The sequence below is a fragment of the Dasypus novemcinctus genome, chromosome 3, assembly GCF_030445035.2.
Source record: "Dasypus novemcinctus isolate mDasNov1 chromosome 3, mDasNov1.1.hap2, whole genome shotgun sequence".
NCBI lineage: Eukaryota > Metazoa > Chordata > Mammalia > Cingulata > Dasypodidae > Dasypus > Dasypus novemcinctus.
Window position 1 is genome coordinate 140,024,478 of NC_080675.1, and position 25,559 is coordinate 140,050,036.

Sequence of the window (25,559 nt, forward strand, 5' to 3'; positions counted from 1 at the left end):
TGGTTGAAATTTTCATAAAATATGGAAAAAAATTAAATTGTAAACCCACGGGGGGTGGGGTGAAATGAGTTGTCTAGTTCTTTGATATAATTTGTTCTAAATTATACTTCCTGAGCAGTTACAATAAGCTTGGTGCTGTGGGATATGTAAAACAGACTAGAGACTTCCTGCCCTAAGAGCTTCTGTTCATAAGTAGTCAGAGACAAAGATTCTCACTTCTAATTGGCCTGTTTTCTTTTTCAGGGTTATACATAAATTTCCGTCACCTTTATAAACAGCGCAGGCGGCGTTATGGACAAAAAAAGAAAAAGATCCACTAAAAAGAGATTCCTTTCTGTGGCTTCTTATCAGTTTGAGCTTACTCTATAATTCTTACAGTTTTATCGTCTTGTATTGATGTAATAGTTTTGTTTTTTAAACAATTAAATTCTCAGTGAGGAGCTCTCCCTTTCCCCCAGTAACTCTCCTGAATTTAAGGTATTATCTTCATGTAGTAGTTGCATGACATGGATTCCTGATATCTGATGACAGGTTCATTTTTGTGTATTCAGTTATTGAGAGCAAAAGGCTCAATCCTGCCCCTGTCTCATTCCATGTCCAGTCAGTTTCGTATAGGCAAGGGATATTTCTTCAGTGCCCTATCCCTACAAGGTAATGGCCATTCTCACAATTGGGATTTGTTCTTTTCAGCTATTGCTTGTGAAGAAAAGCAAGATTATTGTTTAATAGAGGCTAAAAAAAAATGACTCAGGTAGGACCTAATATATTCTGTACCTAAGGAGTTACTTGTTAAATGGGTTGGCATTGATCTTTTGATAATTAGCTTAGGCTTAGTCATTGAAAGTATTTCTCGGTCAGGGTGGTGGCTAAAGAACAGCTATCAGATCTGCCATCTTTTGGGCCTCTAAATGACATAGTGCTTACCAGTGTGGGCTTTGGAGAGGCGCAGAAGGACTTGAGAGAAACCAATCAGAACCTTTTAACATTGTGATCACTTCATTCCTAACTTACACTGAACTATTTTCAACACTAAAGAAAGATAAAACATTTAGAAAATGATGGTATTATGAAGGGTTCCAAATTCAAATGGCTACTGGGACCTAAGGGAGCAAACGTGGGTTAAACTGGGAGTAAGACAGCTGCTGGCTATGCCAGTGACAAACTGGAGGCATTCAAATAGGTCAGACTTAATAAAAACACCTTCAAAACTGTCTTAAGCTGTGAACAAACATGAAAAAGTCAGTTCTTTTCCCTCTGCACTCATTGTGTCCATATACTTACGTGCTTATCAGAGTGAGTGTTAGGACAATTTTTGAAAATGCCTGGTTTTATTCTGCTATCGTTAGATTGGCTTTTTCACCTGTGTGCAGTAGTACAGTGGAAACTGAGAGGGAACAATGGCTGTACCGCCACCAGCCAATCCTTTAAAAAAGGGATTCTTGGCAGAAACACACCAACAACAGGGGAAGGGAAAAACATGTAGACATTATGAAGGTTGCTCATTTTTAAAAAAGCAGTTTCTTCCAGTACATTCCAAGTAAACCAAGTAAATTAAGTGTTTAAAAGTGATGCTTGTGTAAAAGGATTTAAGGCATAACCATTCTTTCAGCTCTGCTATTCCCACTGTTCTTGGGGAAAGGAGATGGAGTTATGCTGTTTCTTTGAGCCCAGGATGGAAACTTAGACCTAAAACACCTAATTGTCAAAGGCTGATTTTTAAAAAATTCATTGCACTGAAGGATATTTTGCATGCCTGTAAATCTGTCAACACTTGTTTGTACTGACTTCTGATGTTCTTTCAACTCAGTCCCTATGTGTAATTGGGCATATCAGCTTGCAGTAGATTATGCTGCATCCTTTTGGCAGAATACTGAATTCTTAGTGATTGTTACAAACCCTTTTATTTCTGTCTGAGAAACAAAAAAGATGGTGTATTTCTATTAAAACATTTACAATCAAAATCCTAAAATTTGTGCTAAAAGATCAGTTAGTCTAAATGGCTTCTAAATTGTTAGTGAGGAAGCCCTTTGTACTAATACAATGTACAATGTTAAACCAAAAGCATTTGTTCTGGTTGAAGTGGGTATAATGAATTTAAGAGGCCTGAGGGGTTTGTACCTTAGGAGGTCCACAGAGCTATCTGAAATGCATTGGTGATGTAAATAAAGCCTGGAGAAGTTCCATCACTTATCCAAGGTCATGAAGCTAGATGATGACTCGGAGCCATAACCGACTTTGAATTCAGAGATCTGTCAGAGTAGTTGGATTGCACCTGGCTTGGACAGTGAAGCCTAATTAGTGTTAGAGGCAAAGAATTCAACACAAAACCCAAGGTAACCTCATTATTTTATAAGTTTGTGCCATAGAGGAAGTTGAAAATATATTTAGGTGATAGAACAGACCAAAAGACCATTTTATAGAAAATAAAATATTTTATTTTCATTAAAAAAAAACAAAAAAAAACAACCAACCTCAAACAGGAATCATTATATATGTATGTGGTTGCTGTTTTTCAAGTCTATATCTCAAGGTTTACCAAAAGTACCTAAGGATTACCACTGTATATTTTGCCCAAGTTCTATGGAAAGCTCTGAAGCTTAATGGTGTTGGTCTTGTTTTTAGCCAGCCGCAGACGGTCTGGAGTGCTCATTCCAAGGCAGAAGCTTTAAAACATCCTTATGGTTGCAATATGAAAAAATCCCTTTCAGGAAGCCAGACAGCTGTTGCTGGGCAGGTTTCCTGAGGATGAGCTCTTTGCTTGCGAGTCATTCAAGTTTTTCAGATATGCCCATCATGAGAGCAAGAAATGTCTCTTGGGGCGTAAAGATTCTGAGCCCCAGAAAGCAAAGTTAAAGCCCAGCCAGCCCCCATTCTTCAGAACCCTTCTCAGGCTGTGGGAGAGTCATTCAAACCAGCAAGTGGTGCTTCTGAGCAGCTTCAGGGAGGTCTTTGGGTACTATTGCAGAGGTGAGCAGACTGGAAAGGTTTTTTGTTTGTCTGTTTACCCTAAATCACTTTCACTCTGGAAATGAAAATGAAAGAAAGCTCCAGAAGTCATCATCACATTCTTTCAGTGCTACTCCCAGAGAAGTCTGTCTGCAGAGGTGTGATGTTGTGGTCATAAGCAGCATACTCAGAGGTGCCTGTGCTGGCCAGCTTGAGCTGCTGTGCTGCGTGAGTCAGCTGGAATGCAGCATCAGGGTGGGCTGTGTCAGGCAGCAGTGTGCACTCCCTTTCCAGCATGTCAGCCACTCCTTTGAGCAGGTCCAAGAAACCAAAGGCCAGGGCAGCCTTTCGTAAACGGTTCAGCTCCTGAAAAAAATACATTAAAAAAAAAACAACACAAAATAATCCACAATGCTCCTGGAATGGATTCTCATTCACATACTTTCTAAATGCTCAGCTATTATTATTAGAACTAAATCCTCCTTGACCCCAAACTGTAGTGAGCATTTTTTATGAGAACAAATGCTTATACAAAGACCAGTAAGAAGAGGGTGTGATGATATGACTCCAAAGTGGTTCCTCTAGAGGTGGTCAAAAGTTAGATAAAGACAGTAAGTGGATTGAAAAAAAACACAGGTCATCATCACCACAGTTTATGCCAACCATGGTGTTAAGGCACTTTGCATACATTGTATTATTTACTCCTAGTAACTTTTCAGGACACAACTTTCCCCCCTCTTAACTCAGGAATGGAAAAGGCTTGCCCCAAATCTCTAAGGGCTTTTAACCCTCTGAGGCCTTTCTGACTGGGCCTCAGACTAAATGACAACAGACATGTTTGGAGGAAACCATGGGGTGTCAGGAGTCTGGCCAGAAAGACTATGACAAAAAGAAAACCTGGATGTAGAAGCCAAGAAATACAAAGTATCCCCTGATCAAGCACTTAATGTTATCTGGACAAGTTGTGTAGCCTCTCTGGTCTCAGTGGCTCATTTACAAAATGAAGATAACCCTTTCTTTGTCCCGTGCAGTGAACTGAAGCAGTCAGCTGTCAGAGGCCCCAGCTAACTGTGATATGTAGGAGTATATATATAATCTGAAGAGAAATGGGGCCCTTCAACTATCTCTATTGTCAACTGTTACCAAGAGGAAAGTGCAGAAGGCCAAAGTACAAGGGTGTCATCTTGAATAGATAGCTAATGATCATGCGTAGGAAACTGCAAGGAGAGACAGGGCCTGTGTAGGTAAGGAGTGGTAATTATGGGGCTGTATGGACTATGGGCTTTAGTTCTATGTGTGGGGTTTCTGGGTGGTTGAGAAGCTCTCTATTGGAAGTTTGATTAAAGCTGCTCTTGCTTAACTTCACCCGCTTAATACAGAATTAGGTTTGAAAACAACAGTGATGTAAAGGTAATGAGATAACACCCAGACAAAGTAGGTATATTCTCCAGAAAAGATCCTAGCCTGAGGCTGGCTGTGTGTACCAATTTCAAGACTAGCAAGGTAAGACCAGCTAGGACATGAATAACACAGCATGCCTGCTGCCACCAATTAAATTAATTTCACTCAAATATCAGAAGGATTGGAGAAAAAGGAGTGAGTCTAAATGCCCCCAACTCCACCCCACCCCTTGTAACTTTATTCCCTATATACCAATGGTTCCATTAGCTATGTATGATTCTGGAGAGTCAACTAATTTGCAGTTAATAAATGTGTAAGTTAAAGAAGTCACTCATGGAAGCAGCTTGTTTGGTGCTGTGAAAATGTTCTGGGCAATTCACCATCCCATGAAGTCCCACAAACGGGTTACCTTGGTACAACTTGATACCTGTCTAGGAGTGAGGAGGGTTAGAGGAGAAGACCCCACAGGTCCTTTCAGCTGCCTCCTGCAGTCATTCATGGAAGCATCAACACAAAGCCCTTTTCATATACAGAACCAGACCACTTAAACCCTTAAATTCTTGGATTTTAGGGCCAGGAGGGACCTCTCTCTCCTGCCTTTACTGATGAAAAACTTGGGCTCAAGTCATACGTTTCTTAATCCCTGCTCATGTTCAACCTGCTCCACCACACTCTCACTACAGTGAATCATTCATTTTTGGAGCACATCCCCAGGACACATCTCTTCCACTGTAATTCTGACATTCTCACCTTATAGAACGTCTGTGTTTTTTCAGGTAGTTTCCTTGCATTTCTTAAAATCTTCTGTACATCTGTCTATTAAGGGTAAAAAGAATTCAACCTTAGAATTCTGTGGTAAGAAGGGAAAAGAATATAAAAGGATGGCTCTAAATGTTTGAAGAAATGAAAATAAGAGTTTAAAGAAATTAAAATAAGAGCAGAACTACAGTGTCATGACGAGGACCCCTTCTGAGTTAACTTCTTTCTTCTGTTCAACATTACTAAAGCACTTTCCTCCTTCAAAAGGGTTGCTAAAAGAAATCCTTTGGTGACAAAAATGAACTCGTCTTACAGAAATATACCCAGGACCAAAACAAAATTTGAAAAATAATTTTTAAAAAATTCAGTTATACCTGGTGGTGGAAGTAATTCTGATGATCCTTCTGACAGGGAAGTGCCAGGGTCAGGGATGGCAAGAAAGAGGGTGAACCCACATTCCCAATGAAGAGAAGAGGCCCCTGTCCCCTTAGGCATGCAGGATGCAGTTCTCTCTCCATGGAAAGGGGGCTAGAGACTATGCAGTCAACAAAGCTACTTTTGTGGTCAGCTGGCCTGGCTGCTTTTCTCCTTTGGCTTAGGATAGAATCATTGGAAGTGAATAGAGAAAAGGTGCTTAGGAGGAGGGGAAAAATAAAGGCTCAAAAAGTGAGTTTTGTAAAATAGGTAAAAATGACTATGACAAAGGAAGGAGAAATACCACTGAGTGTCTTGCCTGAAAGCAGCATACTTTGATAATAGTAGTATCTGATCTTCCCATTTAAAAGTGTTTTTGTTGAATTATAGTGTAATGCTATGGCTTGGATTCTATATGAGGATGGAAGAACTAACCATGTGAAGGCTTTTTTTTTCTCATATGGAGATGTTTGCATCTTTTTTCAAAACTTGTTAAAAATAACATCTATTCAAAACAAAACTGTAAAAGAAAAACAAAGTTGGAGAACTTATATTTAATTCCTATTTCAAAACTTAGTACACATTGTGCCTATGGAACATAAACAACAACAACAACAACAACAACAAAACCCAACTTACTACACAGCTATAGTAATCAAAATAGTGTGTGGTACTGGTATAATGATAGACATATAGATCAGTGGTATAGAATTTAGAGTCCAGAAATAAATCCAAATGCCTATGGCCAAATTATATTTGACAAGGGTGCTAAGACCATTCAATGGGAAAAGAATAGTCTCTTCAACAGTTGGTGTTGGGTCAAACAGGTAACTATATAGGCAAAAGGATGAAATCAGACCCCATCTCACTCCATATAAAAAAATTATCTCAAAATGGTTAACAACCTAAATATAAAAGCTAACATAAAACTATTAGAAGAAAACACTGGGGCAAATCTTCATGTCCTCAGATTTGGCAATGAAGTCTTAGATTTGACATCAAAAGCATAAACTATAATTTAGAAATAATAAAAACTCTGGTTTTATCAAAATTAAAAACTTGTGCATCAAAGGGCATTATCAAGAAAATGAAAAGACAACCAATAAAATGGGAAAAAATATTTTCAAATTATATATCTGATCAGGACTTAATATCCAGAACATACAAATAATTCAAGGGAGCAGATGCAGCTCAGTGGTTGCGCACCTGCTTTGTATGTACAAGGTCCCGGGTTTAATCCCTGGTACCTCATAAAAAGAAAAAGAAAAAAAAAACAACAACAAAAAGACAACACAATCTCAAAAATGGGCATAGGTCTTGCACAGACATTTCTCCAAAGATATACAAATGGCAAATAAGCACATAAAAAGATGTTCAGTATCACTGCTCATTAAGGAAACGCAAATCAAAACTACAATGAGCTGCCACTTCATATCCACTAGACTATTATTAAAAAAAAAAAAAGGAAAATAATAAGCATTGATGAAGATGTGGAAAAAAAGGAACATTGCTAGTGGGAATGTAAAATTGTGCAGATGTTGTGCGATAGGCAAATTCATAGAGAGAAGGTAGCTTAGTGGGTGCCAGGCAGTGGGGGGAGGCAGGAATAGGCTTAGGGGGTATGGGGTATTCTGGAGCAGTGAAAAAATTTTGAATCTAGAGAAAGGTGGTTGCACAACACTGTGAATGCACTAAATGCCACTGACTTGTACACTTTAAAATGGTTACTTGTATGTTATATGAATTTTACCTCAAAAGAAAGAAAATTCAATGTTAGGAAAATGTCTCTTTCCAAAAGGACTGAAATACTTCTTTTCATTATCAGGCAAGAAAAACTATATAACTTTATATAAGTTTACTTTTTAACCTTGGTAGCAGGCAGTTCAGAGCCAAATTGTTCAAATACAATTATCATTTTATCTTTGGTTCTTGGCAAAGAACCTCTTCCTCTAGATGGTTCTTATTGCTCGAAATTTTGTAAAAAAATGATTTTGCTATATACGTGTTTTACTGCAGGCTATGTCAAAATATTGAAGTAAATGAATTACTATGTATCAGAGGAATGGAAAATCAAATGTCTGTTTGTCAGAAAGAATCTCTTCTCCTGTCTTCACCCCTTCCCCCCCGGCCCCGATCCCCCATGGAAAGCAGTGTGAATGTGAGTGGAAATGATACCTGCAGGCCACTGGGTTTGATCCAGACAGTCACATTCTGGGCATAGCTGCGTTTGTTTTTGGGCTGCAGCGGGAATGGACTCTTATTGTCATCCTCACCATAAGGGTTCTCTTTAGCATCTTAAAAGAGAAAGACATTCTTGAAATGATATTTAGCAGGACACAATCGGTTACATTTCCAATTAAGCTAGAAGCTTTTTGAAGCACTCAATCTGTTACATGCTGTTACTTCCCTAATTAAGAAAATCCATTAATTCAGTCAGGTCGGGGAACCTGTTTGCAATAGATGTAGGAGAGCAAACCATCATGAGGCCTGTGTAAGTGAAAAATGGCTTAATGTTTTTAAAGAAACAAGGTTCACTTATCTCTTTTATAAATTAAAGTCAGAGAGGATAAAGCTAACAAATATAATACTTTAGTAGTATATATGTATGTATGTGTATGGGTATATACACACACCCTGCAATTCTATGCTTTAGCCCAAAACCATCCAACAGAACTTTCTGTAACGATGGAAATGTTCTTTATCTATGTTGGCCAATATGATAGCCACTAGCCCATGTGGCTACTGAGCACCTGACATGTGGCCAGTATGCCTGAAGAAATGAGTCTTAAATTTTATTTTACTTAAATTGAAATAGCCCGGATAGCAGAGGCTTAGCCATTAAGGAAATCAAAAAGGAAAATTATATATAGCAAAATGGAGGAAAAAAGCAAGAAAAGAAATACTTTTATTGATGAAACATTCTCTACCCAATGGCTTATTAATTTCTTGCTTCCAAAGATTAAAAGCCACGTTTTTTTTTTTTACAGTCATGTGGATGAACAGGGTTTCTTTCTGTCTTTGTACCTGCTTCTAGAGCCAAGAAAACTCTTCCGCAAGCTTACAAAGCATGCTGACATCTAATGGCTCACTTTCTCCTTATTGTTACCACATTCTGAGGTTGGCAGAGCTTGATCATTTTCCCAGAGGCTCATGGAACTCAACTCTCTTGCCCAAATTTTCATGGTGAAAACTGGAATCAGACCATGAATTCTCTAAGCCTGATCTGAACATGAACTGAAATGCCTTATATTGACCCCACACTACTCCCATCACCTCCCTACCCCCTCAAAAAAGTATTGGCCCAACTCACCAGACATATTTCCAATCATCAATATCTTTCAATATATAAATCTTTTTAGTCTAGCCAAGATCCTCATGGTCCTCTCCACAAGCTCATTTCCAAATTCCCTGCCTTTATTTCTATTACTTCTGCCTGGAATACTTTCCCTTCCTTATTTATTTATTCACTCATTCATTCATCAATATCTATGGTAAGACCCTACTATGTAACAAGCACTGTGCTAGGAACTGTGGCTAGAGATAAGGCATATTTCCTAACCTCAAGGAACTTAAAGAATAATAATAAAATTCTAACTCTGTGGCAGATAACTTTAAGTATACAATTTTTCCTCTATCATAACACCAGAAAGTAGATATTATTAGTTCCATTAAAGATGAAGAAACAGGCTAGGAGAAGTTGGACTTAACACAAGATTTCACAGTAAATGACTCAAGTGAGTTTAGTTTCTGGGTCTGCCTGATTCCAAAGCTAACACTTTTTCCACCACTCAACACCGCCATTCCTCACCTACCCAAATTTAACTATATGCCAGGTCCAAGTCTTGTCCTACTTCTTCCATGCAGGAAGTTTCCAGTTTTTCTGGCAGATAGTGATTTTTCCTTTTATCCATCAGCAGTCATATCAGTATCAAATATTCCAACACCTAAGCCTAGCCTATCTTGTACTGTCTGTAATTGTTTGGATAATATAATTGTGGTAACTGACTTGGTAGATAGGAAACAATGCATCTATGAGAAACAATAGGAGACTCAGGTATAAGAAATATGATAGCAAAAATTAAACAGTTACAAGATAAAGTTGGAAGTACCTTACAAAAGGCAGAAGAAAAAGAAAAATGGGTAGGAAAATATAAAGTACACATGCATATGCAAACAGGGGTCTCAGAAAGGGAGAAGAGAGACTACAGAGAGAAGAAAATGGAGAAAATCAGAGAAATAATCACATTCCCAGGACTAAGTACATGAGATACCAGATAGAGAGGGCCTCTACAATGAATGAAGAGACCAATGACTAGGTACATCCCTCTGGAAATTCAGAACACCAGGGACACAAAGAAGATCCTTAAAGAGTAGAGGAAGAGTAGATCCTTAAAGGTCAGAGTCAAAGGCCTGGGAGTCTTCATGGCAGCGGACTCTCAGGAGCAACACTGGAAAACCAGAAAAGGCAAGAAAGCAAAGTTTCCAAACATTGAGAGAAAATGACTTCTGACCTAGAATTCTATATCCAACCAAAAGACATTTCCAACTATGTAAGATCTCAAAATATTTACTTCCCATGTATCCCTTTCTCATGAGGAGCCATGAAACAGGAGAGCCATAGGAGAGATGTGAAGGGAAGGCTCAGGATGACAGCTATGCAAAACGCCTGGAAAACAATTAGGTCATCATAAAACAGGAGGATGGCGGCAAGTTTGAGAAAAAAGGAAACTGGCAGAATGACTGATGAATGTGTCTTGACTGTATTAAGGTTTCTGAATAGGTAGGATTTAGTGATAGGTACACAGAAAATCAGCAAAGAGAAAAAGTAATAGCTATAGGAGAAACACAGTTGCATAAGGAATTTGCTTAAGAAAGGAAATATAACATGCCTCACGGCTTACCTATAAATAACATTTACATCATCTAACAAGGACTGAATACTGATTTAACCAAAAAGAATGTAATACCATACTGGGAGGATAGAGGAAGGGAAAATGTGCTTGTTGGGGGATGGTGGTGTTGTAGTGGTAAGAGAGCTAAGTAGTCATCTTTAAAAAGGGATTGCCCATGTAATGTAGTGCCCAGGAAGGAAGAGGAGATATTCATATCTGAGTAAATGGGGGAATTCCTAGGACCACACGTACATGCCCAAGACAAGACACATGCTCAGAAAGGATCAGGGAGGCACTTTTGCTTTAACCTGGAGCTATTCTCTATACTCATAGTATGGCTAAGCCCTGAAGGAGATAACTTGCATAGGTCAATCTGCAAAGACTGGGATAGGTTGGTTTTTTTCTTAATTTTTTTAATGTTCTTGGCATTCAAGGAAAGCTCTGTTGTAGAACTAGCTGGATACAAACTTAAGGAACAGATAGTTCAGAGTCTGAATTCGAGCATTAACACACTAAAGTATTAAAATGTCCAGATTTCAACAAAAGGTTATAAAACATATAAAGAAACAGGAAATGATTGGCCCAGGCAAAGGAGAGGATTAAAGCATTAGAAACCATAAATGAGGAGGACCAAATGTGGGACATACCAGACAAAGGTTTTTAAAAGATTACCCTAAATATGCTCAAAGAGCTAAAGGAGAATATGAACAAAGAACTAAAGGAAATCAGGAATACGATAGATGAACACAAAGAGAATATCAATAAAGATGGAAATTATGCAAAGGAATCAAACAGAATTGTAAAAGAAATAAAAATTCCCTAGGGGGGCTCAATAGATTGGAGCTGGCAGAAGAAACAATCAGTGAACCTGAAGATAAGACACCTGAAATCACCCTGTCTGAGGAGCAAAAAAGAAGAAAAAATGAAGAAAAGTTAACAGAGCCTTGAGGAACCTGTGGGACACCATCAAGAGTATGACTATACACACTGTGGGAGTCTGAAAAGGAAAAGTAAGGGGCAGAGAGAATATTCAGAGAAATAATGGTTGAAATCTTCCCAAATTTAACAAAAGACATGAATATACACATCCAAGATGCTCAACAAACTCCAAAATATATAAACCCAAATAGATCCATGCTGTGGCATATTATAACCAGAATGTCAAATGCCAAAGATAAAGAATTCTCAAAGCTGCAAGAGAGAAGTAATGTGTCACATACAAGGGAGCCTTGATAAAATTAAGTACTACTTTCTCATCAGAAATCATGATGGTATGAAGACAGCAAAACGACATATTTAAAGTGCTGAAAGAAAAAAACTGCCTATAAGAATTCTATATCCAACAAAACTGTCTTTCAAAAATGAGGAAGGGATTAAGACACTCTGAGATAAATAAAAGCTAAGGGAGGGAAGCAACAGTGGCTCAATCAGTTGGGCTCCTGACTACCATATGGGAGACCCTGGGTTCATATCCTGGGGCCTCCTTGTGAAGGCAGGCTCATCCTCATGCTGCAGAGCACTGCCCGGCCCACAAGCACCACGGAGAGCCACCTGGCCTGCAGACGCTGCTGGGTGCCACCCAGCCCACAAGCGCTGTAGAGAGCCGACCAGCCCGCAGACACCACAGAGAGCTGACTCAGCAAGGTGATGTAACTGAAAAGAGGGAATTAAGCAAGAACACAGAGGAGTGCACAGCAAATGGACACAGAGCAGACAGCAAGCAAGTTGCAAGGGGGGAGGGAAAATAAAAATAAATAAATATAGACAAACACACAGCGAATGGACACAGAGAGCAGAAAACACGCAAAAAGCCACAAGGGGGCCGGGATTAAAAAAAAAAAAACTGAGGGATTTTGTCACCACTAGATGGATCCTAGAAGAGAAGCTAAAGAGGGTTCTGCAGATTTAAAGGAAAGGACTAAATAGACAAGACATTAAAGCTGCATGAAGACATAAAATATCTCAAGGTAATGACACAGGTAAATATAAATGTCAGTACTACTGTAGTTTTGGTTTATAACTTCACTTTTTACTTTCTATAGGATCTAAAAGACAAATGCATAAAATACAATGATCAATAAAGGCTTGGGGACTCATAATGCATAAACATGTAATTTGTGGCAAGAACTCCATAATGGTGGGATGATGGAGGGGTACAGATTGTATATACTGTTGAAGTTAAGTTAGTATCAAAGCAAACAAGATAGTACTAAATTTAGGATGTTAAATTTAACATGGCCTCTACAGAGAAAATACTGGAGAATATGCAAGCGCATACAGATAGGTTGCCAGAGGTGGGGAGCAGGGGGAACAGGGAGTTAAAGCATAATGGGTAGAGAGTTCTGTTTGGGGAGAGGGGAAAGTTTTGGTAATGAAAGGTAGAGAGGGGACCACAATATTGTCAACGTAATTAATTCCACTGAATGGTATAGCTGGAGAGTGGATGAGTCGGGATAGTTTATATTGTGTATATGTTCACAAATTAAAAGAAAAAACTTCAAACAAACAGAAACCAAAAGAACGACTAAAGCCAATGACAATTAAATGCAATATGTGATCCTGGGTGGGATCTAGCAAGGGAGGAAAAAAAGTTCAAAGGGACATTATTGATGGGATATATGAAAAAATTAGATGTAGAATATTAGCTTTATATCAATGTTTGAACTTGATAACTGCACTTAAGGTGATTAGCACAAATAAATATCCTTGCTCCTAGGATATGTATATGGCAATATTAAGTGTTCAAGGAGCATGATATATACACAACCTACAATCAGGTGTTCAGAAAATGGACTGATAAATAGGTAGGCAGATAAATCGACAAATGGACAGAAAAGATAGACTGACATAGCAATTATGGCAAAAAGTAAAAATTGGTAGATCTGGGTATCTGGCAGGTATGGGTATACATAAGTGTTCTGGATGGGGTTTGTATTGTTTTTATAATTGTCCTGTAAGTTTCAAAGTATTAAAAAAAAGTTTAAAAAGCGGTATAGGAAAATCAGAAAAAGGAATAGTTTAAGGGAGAAGGGATGCAAGACAATGGCTATGTAACGGATATGCTGAGCTTGAGTCTGTGACAAGGTCCAAGTGGCATCTGGGAATATAATATAAGCACTCCAGGGAGAGATCAGACAGATTGGAGTTGAAGATTTTGGGAGTCTGAAGCATTACAGCTAATAAAATAACTGTTAGAGACAGTAATAATACAAAAAAAGATGGCAAAAAATAATAGATTGGGAATTGTGAGGCCAGATGAAGAAAAGTTGCCAAAGAAAACTCATAAGTAAGTACCATGAGAACCAGGAAAAAGCAATGTCAGGAGAGCTAAGAGAAAATAGTTTCAAGAAGGAAGGGGGATTAAATTACCTAGGCATGACTGCAGTATTCACAGAGTTGAAAATAGTACACTGGAAACGGATGTGGCTCAAGCGATTGGGATCCCATCTACCATATGGGAAGTCCCAGGTTCAGTTCCTGGGGTCTCCTGGTGACGGAGAGCTGGCCTGTGTGGAGAGCTGACACAACAAGATGATGCAACAAAAAAGAGACACAGAGGAAAGACAATGAGAGACACAACAAAACCAGGAGCTGAGGTGGCTCAAGCGATTAAGTGCCTCTCTCCCACGTTGGTAGATCCCAGGACTGGCTCCTGGGTGCCTCCTGAAGAGAAGACAAGCAGACACAAAAGAATGCGCAGCAAATGGACAAAGAGAGCACACAGCAAGAGCAAGTGGCAAGGGGAGTGGGGGATAAATAAATAAATCTAAAAAAAAAAAAAAAAGGAAAAAAGAAAATAATAGACTAAGGAAAAGAAATTTTATGGAGTTACTTTTCTCTTTAAGCAGTTAGAGCGTTTATATTTACTTAAAGCAACCTAAATGTTGGGTTCCTCTGAGCAGTATAAGAGGTCAAACATGAGCTTCTCTGTGGTTCACTATGTACATGTCCAGGGACCACAGAACACTGGTAAGGGGATCGATCACACAGCTCTCCTCCTGCACAGTCAGAGAGGTTCAGAGCAGCAGAGAGAAAACAAAGTCAAGATAAATCAAATCTGATTTGAGTTATACCTGAAATAGGACCCAACTGTGCCATTTTTCCTAGCCACGGGAGAGGTTCTGGGCCAGGCTCAAAGAGAGACATCATGAGGTTTGATTTCTTCTTGCTGTCAGCTTGGGAGTAGAGCATGCCATGCCATTCAGGACTAAATGGAGAGAAGATGGAAGATCATAAAAACATCAAGCTTGGGACTGTCAAGTTAAATAAGTCTAGTCTGTGTTTTTCTCTTCAGAGACATGGGCTTCAGCTTTGAAATCGGGCATATTACTTTTACCAAAGCCAAATCTTAAACCTGAAAACACATACGGCTGTCCTCTAACAGTACCATTCCTCTGGGACACTTATTATTCAAGTGACATTATGTCTATGTGGACATCAAATGCAGTCTTAGGAAAAAAAATTACAAAGGCAGCAAGTAGCTGTAGGTCTGGTGAGGAAGATTAAGGCTACAGCCTACAGGTCATTCCAGCTGCCTCTCTGAGTCATCTATAACAGCACAGAGAAGCCCTTCCAACATAGGGTACAATGTCCCCAGAGTCTCAAAGGGCTCCAGATGATTCTCAGAACCAGTAGCTCAGGTGCTAAGAAATACTGCAGATAAAGAAGAATTGCATTCTTCTTTTCAGACCAGCTAATTTAAACTCAAGCAGAAACAGAGCCTATGTTTCCTCTGACTTTCCCTACCTTCTTGGTCTTGTACATTCGTCAACTCTAGGTGATGCCCGAAAAATGATTAATCCCCTTCTCTTTTCTAAAAATAGGTATTACAGAATAAGAAGCAAAAAGGTTTATGAATTTAGATGGCAGAGAATGTAAAAGCTAGAAGGGCATTCCTTATAGGGAAAGAATAAAGCAGAATGGTTATAAGCAGGAACTCTGGAGTCAGAATGCATGGGTAGGAATCCTGGCTCTCATTTACTAGCTGTGCAATCCCAGGCAAGTCACCTGACCTCTCTAAGACTCAGTTTCTCCATCTTTAAAATGGGGCTAATATAGACATCTCTTGCACAGTGTTGTTGTGAGAGATTAAATGAGTTATTGTTATGTAAAGTGCATGAGGAAAATCTGGCATATGGTAAAACATGCAATCAATGTTATTAGCATCTTCATCATTTAGTTCTACCCCCTCATTTTATAGACAAGGGATCTGTGAGTTTGGACTAAGATCATACAGCAAGTTAGTAGCATTGCTATGAGCAGAAACCAGGCATCCTAGAGAGCATAAATAAGAGGAAAAATGAGAATAGATATTATTAAAAGCAATAAAGAGAATTGCTGACTTGTGACAAGGAGAAGGTTCGCTCCATACTTATTCTTGGGGATGATTTAAACAGCAGTTAAGAAGGTGATGACAAGTGAGAAGGGTGTGACAAGAGAGGAAAAGGGTGACAAAGACCTTCCTATCTCTTTCAGAAAAGTGTGGGAAACATTTCCCTTTGTGAACAGATTTTCCTTTCATACAACTAAATGTAAACAAAGCTTCCTACCCTAATTGAACAATTGCCACCATTCCTTCCACTTTTAGGCTGCCATGGAGCAGGACACAAAAGTTGGGTATTTTCCCTGCAATCTGATTGGCTGAATTTTCATCTTCATTGTCATCAGTGATGCCAGTACCCACCTCATCACCTTCTGTGAAAAGAAGAGAAAAACAGGTCACACTGAGATTAGCTACAGAAACCCCAAAGAGCTATTAGTAATTACACTGTTGGCTTTTCTAGCCTTGGAAGGAAAACGTATACAGCTGTAAGGGAATATTACAGTAAGAAAAATTCATATTTAGTTTTCCAATGTCCACATAAAAATCAGTTTTCATATATTATATGATTCTATTTATATGAATGGTAGAACAGGCAAATCTATAGAGGCAGAAAGTAATTAGTGTAGGGAAGCTGACTTGGCCCAGTGGTTAGGGCGTCTGTCTACCACATGGGAGGTCCATGGTTCAAACCCTGGGTCTCCTTGACCCGTGTGGAACTGGCCCATGTGCAGTGCTAATATGTGCAAGGAGTGCCGTGCCATGCAGGGGTGTCCCCCGCGTAGGGGAGTCCCATGCGCAAGGAATGCGCCCCATAAGGAGAGCCTCCCAGCGCGAAAAGAAGTGCAGCCTGCCCAGGAATGGCACTGTATACATGGAGAGTTGACTCAACAAAAAGAAACACAGATTCCCGTGCCGCTGACAACAGAAGCGGACAAAAAGAAGAACACACAGCAAATGGACACAGAGAACAGACAACTGGGGCGGGGGGTGGGTATACGCCCCCCCCCCCCCAAATCAGTTTCCAGTTTTTACTAGGATGCTCAGCTAGACACTACCTGAGGTTTTGAGACATCAAAAGTGTTCTCAAACTGACAGCTTTCAGGCTGCATGTGGATGAGTGACTGGACATTTTAATTCCAGGTTCTCTCATATACTGTTGACAGATGGGCATTCAATAGCTCTTACGACAGGGCCCCATTCTACCTTCCCATACTTTTCTTTCCACTGTTCTCCTAGATAAATTTTTCATTCTGCATAATTTCTTTGTTGGCAATTTATATGGGCATGAAGTTTCCCCAGGACCACAGAAATAAGAGAAACTTAGTTGTTCTGTGCAGCAGTTTGATATTATTTATGAATTCCTAAACTAGATACATACATATTTTTAAAGATTTATTTTATTTATTTCTCTCCTCTTCCTCCCTGTTGTCTGCTTTTTGTGTCCATTTGCTGTGTGTTATTCTGTGTCTGCTTGCATTGTCAGGTGGCACTGGAAAACTGCTTTTTTTTTTTTTTTTTTTTAACAGATTTATTTATTTATTTCTCTCCCCTTTCCCCCCACCCCAGTTGTCTGGTCTCTGTATCCATTGGCTGCGTGTTCTTCTTTGTCCACTTCTGTTGTTGTTAGCGGCACAGGAATCTGTGTTTCTTTCTGTTGCATCATCTTGTTGTATCAGCTCTCCGTGTGGGTGGCACCATTCTTAGGCAGGCTGCACTTTCTTTCGCGCTGGGTGGCTCTCCTTATGGAGCGCACTCCTTGCGCGTGGGGCTCCCCTATGTGGGGGACGCCCCTGCGTGGCACAGCACTCCTTGCGTGCATCAGCACTGCACATGGGCCAGCTCCACACGGGTCAAGGAGGCCCGGGGTTTGAACAGTGGACCTCCCATGTAGTAACAGACGCCCTAACCACTGGGCCAGGTCCACTTTCCACTGCATCTGTTTTTGTTGTGTCATCTCTCTGTGTGGGAGGCACCACTCCCAGACGGGCTGCTATTTTTTCATGCAGGGCAGCTCTCCTTGCAGGGCACATTCCTTGCACGTGGGGCACCCCTACATGGGGGCGATCCTGCGTGGCACAGCACTCCTTGCATGTGGCAGCTCTGCACAAGGGCCAGCTCACCACACCAGTCAGGAGGCCCTGGGTATCGAAACCTGGACCCTCCATACGGTAGGCAGACACTCTATCAGTTGAGCCACATCCGCTTCCGCTTCCCCCAAAATAGATATTGGATTATGTTCATAAACTGGTCTGTTCCACTAGGCATATTAGATTGTATTAGGTTCAGAGGTTTCATTTTTACTTGATTAAATTAAGGATGGGGTTTTGATTTGGCCATGTCAGTAGGATATGGGTTCCCCGTCCCCTTGGTGGGTTGGGACTCACAAAGAAAATGATATGGCAGAGGAGAGAGTTTGGAGTTTTGATGCTGGAGCCCCAAGAAGTAAATATACAGGAGAAGAACACAGAAGAAAAGAGACAGCTCCATAGACATGGCAGAGGCCCTGGGAAGAGAGAAAGTCTGATAGTCTATAGCAGACCTAGTGGAGAGAACAAAGCAACTGAGCCCAGAGAGAAACAAGCTCTGGGCAGAGAGATGAGCCTTATACCAGCCTACAGCTGAGACCAGAAGATAGGACCATGGCGCCTGAAGAGGAACACTGAACCCTTGCTGAGACCGGCAGCCATCTTGCTCTAACACACAGCAGCAGACTTTGCTGAGAAAGTAATTTACTCTTTATAGTCTTGTGACTGTAAGCTTCTACCCCAAATAAATACCCTTTATAAAATCCACCAGATTTCTGGTATTTCCCATCAGCACCCCTTTGGCTGACTAATACATTCTGTGACAGCAATAAGTTAAGTTATAAGATGCAATAAGTCATCTGTAAGAGCCTATCAAGATTCCGTCTGTGAGTGTGTGGCTGAGAAGTTGCAGAACATCCATCACTCCAAGTGAGATAACCTGGGTATATAACTGGAATGCAAATTTTAACTCAGGAAGTGGAAACCTAACGGCCACCTATACTTCTTGGAGAAAGCTGGTGGATATAAAGTGAATGGTCAACCTAAAACAGAAAATAGGGAATTTTAAAGAGCTAGAGGCTGGCATTGTTCAGAGATGCTGAATTTGGGGCACAGGAATTTAGTTTCTAGAGAGTTATATTCTTCAGTAATAGGGCTTACAAGGGCCCAGATTCATCCATTCATTCAGCAATAGTTACTGAGCATCTAATATGTGCTAGATATGGGTAGACAAAAAAAAAAAAAATGTGGTCCATGCCTTTATGAAGCTGGGTTAACCCTTCTGATAACTACTTTGGCTTGATCAGCATGCATATACTAGGAAAGGCAGAGTTCTGGATGGAGGATTAAGCATTTTCACCTCTAAAGAGGGCTTTCACCATAAATTAACAACAGACAAAAAAATGTGTCAAAATGCTTTCTACAGTGTAAAGCAGCAGAAGTACTTTTCTGGTATATTGGACAACATCTGCTTTATTGTGTGTCTATGGGGTTTACAAAACAATTAGGCATAAAATACAGGATTCCCATATACCACCCTATTTATTAAAACATAGCATTGCTATGGAATATTTGTTACAGTTGATAAAAGCACATTTCTATAACTATACTATTAAATATAGTCTATGGTTTAACTTAGGGTTGATTGCCTGTGTTGCGCAATTACAAGGATTTGAAAAAAAATTTTGATTCTATTACCATATACAGAATTTAACATTTCCTCTTTTAACCACATTCAGATAATATATTTCAGTGCTGTTAATTACGGTCACAATGTTGTGCTACCATCACCACCAACCATTACCAAGACATTTTCATCATTCCAAATAGAAACTCTATATACTTAAAGCCTTAACTTCTTATTCCCTATCCCCACACCATCCCCTGGTAACTTATATCCTAGATTATGTCTCTATGAGTTTGTATGTTCTAATTATTTCTTATCAGTGAAATCAAACAATATCTGTCCAATGTGTCCAGTTTATTTCACTCAACCAGGTTAATCCAGGTATCAGAACGTCATTTCTTTTTATGGCTCAATAATATTCCATTGGGTTTATATACCACATTATGTTTATCCATTCATCGATTGATGGACACTTGGGTTGTTTTGATAATTTTTTAATAATTGTAAATAATGCCATTATGAACATTGGTGTTCAAATACTGTTTTTGAGTCCCTACTTACAATTTTTTTGGGCATATATATCAAAGTGGGATTGCCAGGTCATATGGTATAAGTTTATACTCAGCTTTCTGAGGAGCCACTAAACTGTCCTCCACAGTGGCTGCACCATTTTACAGTAGTGAATGAGTGTTTCTATTTCTTCAAATGTTCTCCAATACTTGTAATTTTTTTTTTTTTAAAGCAGCTGTTCTACTGGGTATGAAATGGTATTTTGTGTTTTTTTTCTTTTTTTTTAGGAGGTATTGGGAATTGAACCCAGGACCTTGTACAAGGGAGGCAGGCACTCAAACCACAGAGCTACATCTGCTCCCCTATCTTGTGGTTTTTATGTTCATTTCCCTGATGGCTGGTGGTACTGAGCATCTTTTAATGTGCTTTTTGGCCATTTGTAGATCTTCTTTGGAAAATGTCTATTCAAAAAGTCTTTTACCCATTTTTTTAGTTGGATTGTTTGTTTTTCTGTTAAGTTGCAAGATTTATATATCCTGGATATTAAACATTTATCAACTATACACCTATTGTTTATGTATGTTCATGTAAGAATGATATAAAGAATAAAATTTTATTTAAAAAAACCCAACAGGTATAGGATATATGGTTTCCAAATACTTTCTCCATTGTGTTGGATGTCATTTTACTTTCATGATAAAGTCCTCTGATGTGCAAAAGTTTTTGATTTTGCTGAGGTCCCATTTATTTTTTCTTTTGCTGTTTGTGCTTTGGGTGTAAAGTTTAAGAAACCTTTGCCTAACATAAGTTCTGAAAATGCTTCCCTACATATTCTTCCAGGAGTTTCATAGTTCTGGCACTTATATTTAGGCCTTTGATTCACTTTGATTTGATTTTTGGATAGGGTATGAGGTAGGAGTCCACTTTCATTCTTTTGCATATGGAGATCCAGTTTTCCTAGCACCATTTGTTGAAGACTATGCTTTCCCAATTGAGTGGTCTTTACCTCACTGTCAAAAATCAGTTTACCATAAATGAGGTTGATTTCTGAGCTCTCAATTAAATTTCATTGGTCTATATGTATGAACTTGTGCCAGTACCATGCTGTTTTGATTACTCATGCTTTGTAATACATTTTAAGATTGGGAAGTATGACTCCTCCAAATTCATTTCTTTCAAGATGGCTTTAGTATTTGGGTCCCCTTACCCTTCCATGTAAATTTGATGAGTTTTGCAAATAAAGTTGTTCAAATTTTGACTGGGATTGCAATGAATCTGTACATAACTTGGGGTAGAATTGATATCTCAAGAGATTGAGTCTTCTAATCCATAAACACAATGTCCTTCCATTTATTCTTTGATTTCCTTTAGCAATGTTTTATAGTTTTCTGTGTACAACTCCTTTACATTCTTGCTTAGATTCCTAGATATTTGATTATTTTAGTTGCTATTGTACATGGATTTTTTTTTCTTGATTTCTTCTGAACACTACTGAGTTTGGGGTATTGATCTTGTACCCTGCCACTTTGCCAAATTAATTTATTAGTGCTAAGAGCTTTTTTGTGGGTTTTTCAGGATTTTCTGTATATAGGATCATGTCATCTGCAAATAGAGAAAGTTTTACTTTTTCCTTTCCAATCAGGTTACTTTTATTTCTTTTTCTTGCTTAACTGCTCTTTCTAGAACTTCCAGTACAATGCTGAATAACAGTGGTGAGAGTGGACAATGATGTGGTGTTCCTGATCTTAGAGGATAAACTTTCAGTCTTTCACCATTAAGCAGGATTTTAGATGTGGGTTTTTCATATGCCCTTTATCATGTTGAGGAAGATTCCTTCTATTCCTAGTATTCTAGGTGCTTTTTTTAAAGAAAGTGTGCTGTATTTTGTCAAAATGCATTTTCTGCATCAATTCAGATGATCATGTGGGTTTTGTTCCTTCATTCTGTTAATGAGTATATTATATTAATGGACTTTATTATGTTGAAATACTCTTGCAGAATTGGGGTAAAACCTCGATCATGATATATAATCCTTCTGATGTGCTGTTAGATTCAGTTTGCTAATATTTCACTGAGGATTTTTGTATCTATATTCAAAAGATATATTGGCCTATTATTTCTTTTTTTGTGTATCTTTATCTGGCTTTGGTGTAAAGGTGATGTTGGCCTCAAGAATGAATTTGGGAGTATTCCCTCTTTTCAATGTTTTGGAAGAGTCTGAGCAGGACTGGTGTTAATTCTTCTTGAAAGATTGGTCAAATTTACCTGTGAAGCCCTCTGATCCTGGGCTTTTCTTTATTGGGAGGCTTTTGAGTAATGATTTTGTTTACTAGTTTTTGGTTTATTAAGATCTTTTATTTTTTCTTGAGTCAGTGTATGTAGCTTGTGTGTATCTGGAAATTTGTCCATTTCATCTAAGTTATCTAATTTGTTGAAGAACAGTTATTCATACTTTACAGTCCTTTTTATTCCAGTGGGGTCAGTAGTATTGTCCCCCTTTTCCCTTATTTTATTATTTGTGTCTTCTTTTTTATTCATCAGTCTAGCCAAAGGTTAAATTTATTGATCTTTTCAAAATATCAACTTTTGGTTTTGTTGAGACCTTTTTCTTTTTAAATTCTTTATTTCATTTATCTCTAATTTTTATTTCCCTCCTTCTGCTGGTTTTGGATTTAGTTTGCTCTTCTTTTTCTAGTTCTTCCAGTTTTGAGGTCAGGTCTCTGATCTGAATCTTTCTTTTCTTCTCTTTTAATGTAATCATTTAGAGCTATATATTTCCCTTATGATTTCCTCTTTAACTCACTGGTTGTTAAAGAGTACACTGTTTAATTTCCACATATTTGTAAATGTTCCCTTTCTCCTTTTGTTATTCATTTCTAGCTTCAATCCATTGTTGTCAGAGAAGGATACAATGTATAATTTCAATATTTTTAAATTTATTGGGACTTGTTTTGTGACCTAAGATATAGTCTAACCTGGAAAATGATCCATGTGCACTTGAGAAGAAGAATGTTTATTCTGCTGTTGTTGGGTGAAGTGTTCTATATATATCTGTCAGGTCTAATTGGTTTAGAGTGTTAAGTCTTCTATTTCCTTATTGATTTTCTGTCTAGAAGCTCTATTCATTATTGTGAATGGTGTCTTAAAGTCTCCTACTATTAGTGTAGACCATTAATTTTTTCCTTCAAATCTATAATTATTTGCTTCATATATTTTGGGGCTCTGCTGTCAGGTGTATCTATATATTTGTAATAGTTACATCTTCTTATTGAATTGACCCCCTTTTCAGTATATAATGACTGTCGTTGTTCCTTGTTACTGTTTTTGACTTAAAGTATGTTTTAGTTGATATTAGTATAGCTACCCCAGCTCTCTTTTGGCTACTGACTTGCATATTACATAGTTTTTCCATCTTTTTACTTTCACCCTACTTATGTCTTTGAGTTTAAGGTGAGTCTTTTGATGACAGCATATAGTTGGTTCATGCTTTTGTATCCATTCTGCCAATCTCTTCCATCTGACTGGGAAGTTTAATCCCTGTGCATTTAAAGTCACTATTGATAATGCATGACTTTTTCTATTTGCCATTTTGCTATTTATTTTTTTTATAAGTCTTATACCCTTCTTGTTTCCCAATTCTTCCACTAATGACTACTTTTATATATATTGTTTTATTTTTGTTTTGTAACATGAGTGTCTTTTTCATCTATTTTACCTGTGGTTATCGTGGGGTTAAGATTTAACATCCTAAATATATAACAATTATATTTGGTTTGATAGCAACTTGACTTTAATAGCATACACATATACTTGTCCTATCCCTTCTACCCTCACCTGTTTTTGTATTTGTTACAGCTGTACTTTGTACATTGTAGGTCCAAAACCATAGATTTATCATTTTTCATGCATTTACATTTTAGCCTGTTTGAAATAAGAAGTAGAGTTACATATCAAACAATGCATTAATAATGGCATTTATAATTACCCGAATGATGACCTTTACCAGAGGTCTTTATTTCTTCATGTCACTTTGTTTTTTGTTTTTTTTTTTAAGATTTATTTATTTATTTAATTTCCCCCCCTCCCCCGGTTGTCTGTTCTTGGTGTCTGTTCGCTGCGTCTTGTTTCTTTGTCCGCTTCTGTTGTCGTCAGTGGTACGGGAAGTGTGGGCGGCACCATTCCTGGGCAGGCTGCTCTTTCTTTTCACGCTGGGCGGCTTTCCTCAAGGGCGCACTCCTTGCGCGTGGGGCTCCCCCACGCGGGGGACACCCTTGCGTGGCACGGCACTCCTTGCGCGCATCAGCACTGCGCATGGCCAGCTCCACACGGGTCAAGGAGGCCCGGGGTTTGAACCGCGGACCTCCCATATGGTAGACGGACGCCCTAACCACTGGGCCAAAGTCCGTTTCCCTCTTCATGTCACTTTGAACCACTGTCTACTGACCTTTCCTTTCAGTCTGAAGAATCGTTTTGGCATTGCCTGTATGGCAGGGTCAAATGGTGATAACTTAGCTTTTGTTTATCTGGGAATGTTTTAATAGCTCCTTCATTTCTGAAAGAAAATCTCACATGATATAAAATTCTTGGTTGGCAGTTTTTTCTTTCAGCACCTTAGGTATTTTAACTTACTGCCTTCTTGTCTCCATGGTTTCTGATGAGAAATTCGCACTCAATCTAATTGGGACTTTCTTTTACATAACATGTTATTTTTCTCTGGCAGCTTTCAGAACTCTCTCCTTGTCCTTTGCATTTGACAGTTTGATCAATATGTGATGAGGTGTGTTTTTCTTCATTTTTATCTGTTTCTTATTCTTGGATGTGCATATTCACACCTTTTGCTAAGTTTGGGAAATTTCTGTCATTAATTCAGTGAATATTCCTCCTGCCTCTTTCTTTCTTTTTGGACTCTGGTAATGTATATAATGGTATGCTTGATGGTGTCCCAGAGGTCTCTTAGGTTATTTTCACTTTTTATCAATCTTTTTTCTTTTTGAGTCTCAGTCTGACTCATTTCAATTGTCTTGTTTTCCAGTTCATTTCTTTCTTCTGCCAGTTCTAATCTGCTGTTGAAATCCTCCTGGGAATTTTTCATTAGTTATTGTGGTCTTTAACTCCAATAGTTTTGTTTGGCTCCTTATAAAAACATCTATCTCTTTATTGTTCATTCATTGTTTCCCTAATATCCTTTAGATCTTTCTCTTTACTTTCCTTCACCTCCTTGAGCATACTGAAGATCATTTTTTTAAAGTCTCTGTCTACAGTCTGATCTTCATTGGTATTTTCTGGATTTTTATTCTATTCCTTTGCATGGGCCATTTTTTCCTATTTCTTTGTCTTGTATTCTTGTTGTACACTGTACATTTTAATATTTTAAAATTTTAACTCTGGGATTTATTCCCTGAAATGTGTGTCTGAGTTTATAATCAGCTGATGATATGACAGATTTTGAGTGTCAGCCCTCCTATCAGGAAGGTCCACTCAATGTGAATGCAAAGTGCAGGGTCCTCCATGTCTTTTCTGGGCCTGTTTCTTGTCCTGGGTTTGTGCTGGCGTTTGAATGCCCCCTCTACTTCCCAGAAGGCTGACCTCCTTATTCTGGGTATTCCACTTTGGGATTTTAAAGCCTTTGCACCAGGCCATCTTCCTCAACTATTTCTTATACT

The 25,559-nt window shown here is 38.7% G+C and overlaps 2 protein-coding genes across 6 annotated transcripts in view; one reads left to right on the forward strand and one right to left on the reverse strand.

Annotated features, from left to right (window-relative positions):
- Nucleotides 1–1,969, forward strand: part of HACD3 (3-hydroxyacyl-CoA dehydratase 3) — a 56,080-nt gene extending 54,111 nt beyond the window's left edge. Inside the window, exon 11 of the mRNA XM_004453138.2 lies at nucleotides 244–1,969. Coding sequence (XP_004453195.1) covers nucleotides 244–320 — 77 coding nt within the window. The 3' untranslated portion in view covers nucleotides 321–1,969. The remainder of the gene's footprint in view (nucleotides 1–243) is intronic.
- A 443-nt stretch (nucleotides 1,970–2,412) lies between these two features.
- The window catches only part of INTS14 (integrator complex subunit 14), a 43,492-nt gene continuing 20,345 nt past the window's right edge, over nucleotides 2,413–25,559 (reverse strand). For all 5 annotated transcript variants that reach the window (XM_071214248.1, XM_004453140.5, XM_071214249.1 and 2 more), the window contains 5 exons: nucleotides 15,962–16,106; nucleotides 14,486–14,619; nucleotides 7,696–7,814; nucleotides 5,098–5,163; nucleotides 2,413–3,312 (listed from right to left, as the gene is read on the reverse strand). In XM_071214248.1, the coding sequence (XP_071070349.1) occupies nucleotides 3,061–3,312; nucleotides 5,098–5,163; nucleotides 7,696–7,814; nucleotides 14,486–14,619; nucleotides 15,962–16,106 (716 nt within the window). In that variant the 3' untranslated portion in view covers nucleotides 2,413–3,060. The remainder of the gene's footprint in view (nucleotides 3,313–5,097; nucleotides 5,164–7,695; nucleotides 7,815–14,485; nucleotides 14,620–15,961; nucleotides 16,107–25,559) is intronic.